The sequence below is a fragment of the Austrofundulus limnaeus genome, unplaced genomic scaffold, assembly GCF_001266775.1.
Source record: "Austrofundulus limnaeus strain Quisiro unplaced genomic scaffold, Austrofundulus_limnaeus-1.0 Scaffold238, whole genome shotgun sequence".
Classification (NCBI taxonomy): domain Eukaryota; kingdom Metazoa; phylum Chordata; class Actinopteri; order Cyprinodontiformes; family Rivulidae; genus Austrofundulus; species Austrofundulus limnaeus.
This window is the reverse complement of record NW_013952640.1, coordinates 423,480-427,521: the sequence shown is the minus strand read 5'-3', so window position 1 is coordinate 427,521 and position 4,042 is coordinate 423,480. Positions and strand designations below refer to the sequence as shown.

Genomic DNA, 4,042 nt, shown 5'->3' with positions numbered 1-4,042 from the left:
GGTGTGTTGGTGCAAGAAAACCTCTAAAACATGCAGGATAGCGGCCCTCGAGGACAGGAGTTTGACACCCCTGATATGAAGGGAGTACCTGGTGGAGACAAATGGTCAATATTAAAGGAAACTTTGAGTGATGAGACAAAAGATTATTTCTCAAGACACTTGTTAGAAATCCTAGATTGAAAAGTAAGTTAGAAAGATTATGCTAAATGAACAAAAATTAAGAAAATTTGTGTTTGGTAGATTATTTCTTTGTTGCAACAATGCTTCTTGGTAATAAATCTTATATGAGGCACCTGGAGGTACCAGAAGCTCATRACAAGTGTTATTAAAAAATAATCTGTTTGGCACAGAAGATTTTGCAAAATTTTCATGTGCAACTTACATACTCAGCTCTGCTGCTTATTCCATTAATGCATATTCCTTACAAATGTGGCGCCATTTAAAAGGGAAATGAACAGGCTTTCCAAGTGTATAAGATTTGTTTTCTCTAATGTATTTGAATCGTACAGCAAAGAACACTAAACCAACATGTACATTGTAGATATTATCTTTTCCTTCTAAGCATTCCAGGTTTTATGTTGCTCTTATTGTCCTACATTAAAAAACCWGTTTTCACCTTGTTTTTGTTTACCCAACCACCTGAAGAGCTGCATGTCCACACATGAATTTCTAGGCTTCTTCGACAGCTGTTGAAACAAACGTCTTATAAGATAAAACGAAGGACTGAGTAATCCGACCTGTAAAGAAATCTAAAATACAATTCAAAACTGGRCTACTGATATGCACATAAAAGCTCATTTAAGGATGGAGTTTGTCTTTAGTCAACCATTTGTCTCAGCTGGAAAACTCAAGACAAGATTATTGTTTCTTAAGAATTTCTAAGCAGGTTGCCTTCTTTTTTCTAAGCAGAAGTGTTTGTGCAGCTGCACACAGGGGTGGGTTTATTGGCAACACGAGGTGATGCACAGACTGTGCTAAATATTGATAAAATCTAGTATTCTGAAGAAATATGGAGAAACATAAGTAAATTCATGCTAATTGTTCTTATGAGTTGGTATTTTAAATTTAGCTTTTTTAGTTTTTTTTCACTTGTTTTGATTTTTGTGGTAATTTACCTTTTTTTGGAACATATTTTGGGTTTTAAAAAAAGGAGCAGATATAAGATTTATTCTTCTGCTGCTGCCTTTCATTTTATTTTGATTATATTTCATTGCACGTTTTTTTTTGTTTTGTTGTGTATATAATTGTTACAAATAAAATAGAGAATAAAAAAAGAATAAAAAAATATTGAGAAACAACTGTTAATAGATAAACAGGAGTCTCAGGTCAACAGAGTGACTTCATCCTATAATAAAACCAGGCTTTCAAACCAACTGAAATCCTGTTTGTTAATCTTTAAGGTGTCCAATATCATTTGTAGCTAATAACAAAAACAAACTGATGGGTTCGCAAAGGCCTAAAATGTTTTATTTTTCTATCTGACAGTGATGTGGGGATTTGCTGTCCTCTAGAGGTTGAACAGAGGAAGAGGTTCATTAGCTTCAAAACCAACACAATACAAAAACCATCTATAAAGACAGGTTTTATTCACCGGTTAAACATTTGGTTACGTTACATTCTTGGTATCCTCATAACATAATAATCTAGTGGAGTACTAACATCTCAGTTCCTTATTTTCTCAAGAAAGATACCTTTTTTAAGAGGGTCTCTTTCAAATACATTAAAAAAACATTTGCATWTCAACACACATTGGGTTGAAAAATGCATACACTCTTAGATAAAAGTTTAAAAAAAAACAGAAAACATTAAGGAGCTTACAAAAAAAGACTGCATAAGAAATTTTAAAACCACAAAAACACACTTAGTCACCAGACATGTAARGCTGCTGCTGCACAAAGCTGTGATTGTTGGTTAAGATGGAGGCTCAAACGAAGCAGAATCTTCCTTTTTTTTTAACTCCTCCAACTTAAAACAATCTCATCAGATCAGAAAGATCAGCTTTAAAGCCAGACGTTTTCTTCCCTTTTGCTTCACTCTAATCTTGATCATTCCTTTTTTGCAAACCATTTCCTACAAGTTAAAGCTGTTCTCTGAAGCTGCGTAAAGCACGTGTTTCCTGTTAACACATCTAAATGTAACAGTCGAGTAAAAGACGAGGCTTGAACTTGTTTTTTATCATCACTTCAGGTTGGTTGTTCTCAGTGCTGCCAGAAAATGTCAAAACACATAACCCACACAAAAGATGCTCAATTATTCAACATTTTCAACTAATTTAGCAGCAAATTGTGTTGCTTTTGCATCAATGAAAAGACACTTAGTTTTTTAAAGACTAAAATATATATATAGATATATAAATTCAGTTTTCATGTGAATGTGGTGGATTTTCAGTTTCAGGCTCCTTTAGGTGGTTCAGTTCTCTGCTCCTGCTTCTTCTTCTGCAAATTGACAAAATAAAGGAAAAAGGTTTCCATCCTTTTGCAACAAACTAACACTGAATGGCTAAATTTGACAGTAATTAGTCGTAAAGGGGATGTTTTTCAGCTGCATCTTACCACCTGGGTCCCCCTTCTGCTGCTGCAGCGTGGTGGTCCCATTGGAATCGGTAGTATCCACCTCTGGTTTTCACAATAAAAGCATACAGATGTCAACTTTGAAACTATAAAGACAAACAGAGGAAATACACGGATGTGTAAACTTACGTTGCCTGTCGTTCTTTCTCCAGAACTCTTAAAAACACAACAAAAGACAGAAAAAAAGAGCACAGATAAATTCACAAACACCCAGCTGCTGCGTTTGAAGAGATTTGACTTACAACTAAGAAGTAATTTCAATAAGTTTCTTACCTCCTTCCCAAGGCATGGATGCTGCAGGGAGAGAATCAGACCCAGATATAAATATCTAATAAACAGGCAAATTTAATGTTTTATTTCTTGTACTTTAAATTAGTCCAAATCCCCACTAGTAAGGATCAGCTTCGTGTAGATGAGCACAAAACCTCACAGTGATCGCACTGAACTCATAGCAGCAGCTTTTCTTATCCTCAAAGTCAACATTTTAAAGTGTAAATATGAATCAACTCTGTTTACTTACATTTTTCATAGAACCAGCCTCCTGCAGAAGAAAAACAGAAAACCAACATGATTATGACTTCAAACAAYGATGGAGCAAACAAATGCAGATTAATTGTGCAGACGGTGAGATTAAACAAGCAGACAGAGAGTTGTCACCTGATTTCACCCTGTGGACGACGGCCAGCAGCAGCACCGCAGCCAGCAGACACACAAACACTATGATTCCCGTGGAGATGTTCAGGYCCGAATCTGAATTTGTGGTCCAGAAAACATTATGGTCATCCAACAAATAGACTAGTTCATCAGTTGAAAGTTTTAAGATTTGGTAGAAGTTATATATAATGCTCATTAAAATATATGACCTGTAAAGAGAGAGTCAATATAATCTTAAGGGAACAGAATTTTTTTTTTTAAAAACCCTCTGTTTTGTATTGGCCTAAAGGAACATTGTACTGTAATTCAAGGAATCAGTTTATGGAATAATCTTGATGATAAACTTCCAGAACCTATTCTTTAAAAAGCTGATAAAAGCTAGTTTATTGAAAAAAATATGATACTAAGTAGTATGTATCGAYATAAGCTGTTGTTCAGATAATGGACCTGATGCTGTCTATAAAACGTTTGTATTATTATTTACATTTATTTTAAAAAGGGGGCAGATAGTATAAGATATTTCCTTCTCTCTGCTTTCTTTCATTTCATTTATAAAGTGTTTTGTTTTTTATTGTATATAGATTTTTTTTGTTTTAATAAATTAATAAAATATTTCTATTAATAATTAATGAAAGGATACAAATAAATGTGTTATCTGTAGTTTACGGCAAAACGTTACACAAAGATCTTACCCAGTGCATGACTCTCAGCTTCTACTACACCCAACTTCAGCTCATTGGGCCTCATGCAAGAACCGTTCGTACGCACAGATTTGTTCTTAAGTTGTGCGTACGAGTGATTTAGGAGAATTTGTGGCA

The 4,042-nt window shown here is 34.5% G+C and overlaps 1 protein-coding gene across 1 annotated transcript in view; it reads right to left on the bottom strand.

Moving 5' to 3' along the window:
• Nucleotides 1-1,565: 1,565 nt before the first annotated feature.
• Nucleotides 1,566-4,042, bottom strand: part of LOC106525714 (T-lymphocyte surface antigen Ly-9) — a 9,237-nt gene continuing 6,760 nt past the window's right edge. The window contains exons 6-11 of the mRNA XM_014020038.1: nt 3,228-3,320; nt 3,091-3,111; nt 2,844-2,864; nt 2,700-2,726; nt 2,553-2,615; nt 1,566-2,435 (exon numbers count right to left, since the gene is read on the bottom strand). Coding sequence (XP_013875492.1) covers nt 2,410-2,435; nt 2,553-2,615; nt 2,700-2,726; nt 2,844-2,864; nt 3,091-3,111; nt 3,228-3,320 — 251 coding nt within the window. The 3' untranslated portion in view covers nt 1,566-2,409. The remainder of the gene's footprint in view (nt 2,436-2,552; nt 2,616-2,699; nt 2,727-2,843; nt 2,865-3,090; nt 3,112-3,227; nt 3,321-4,042) is intronic.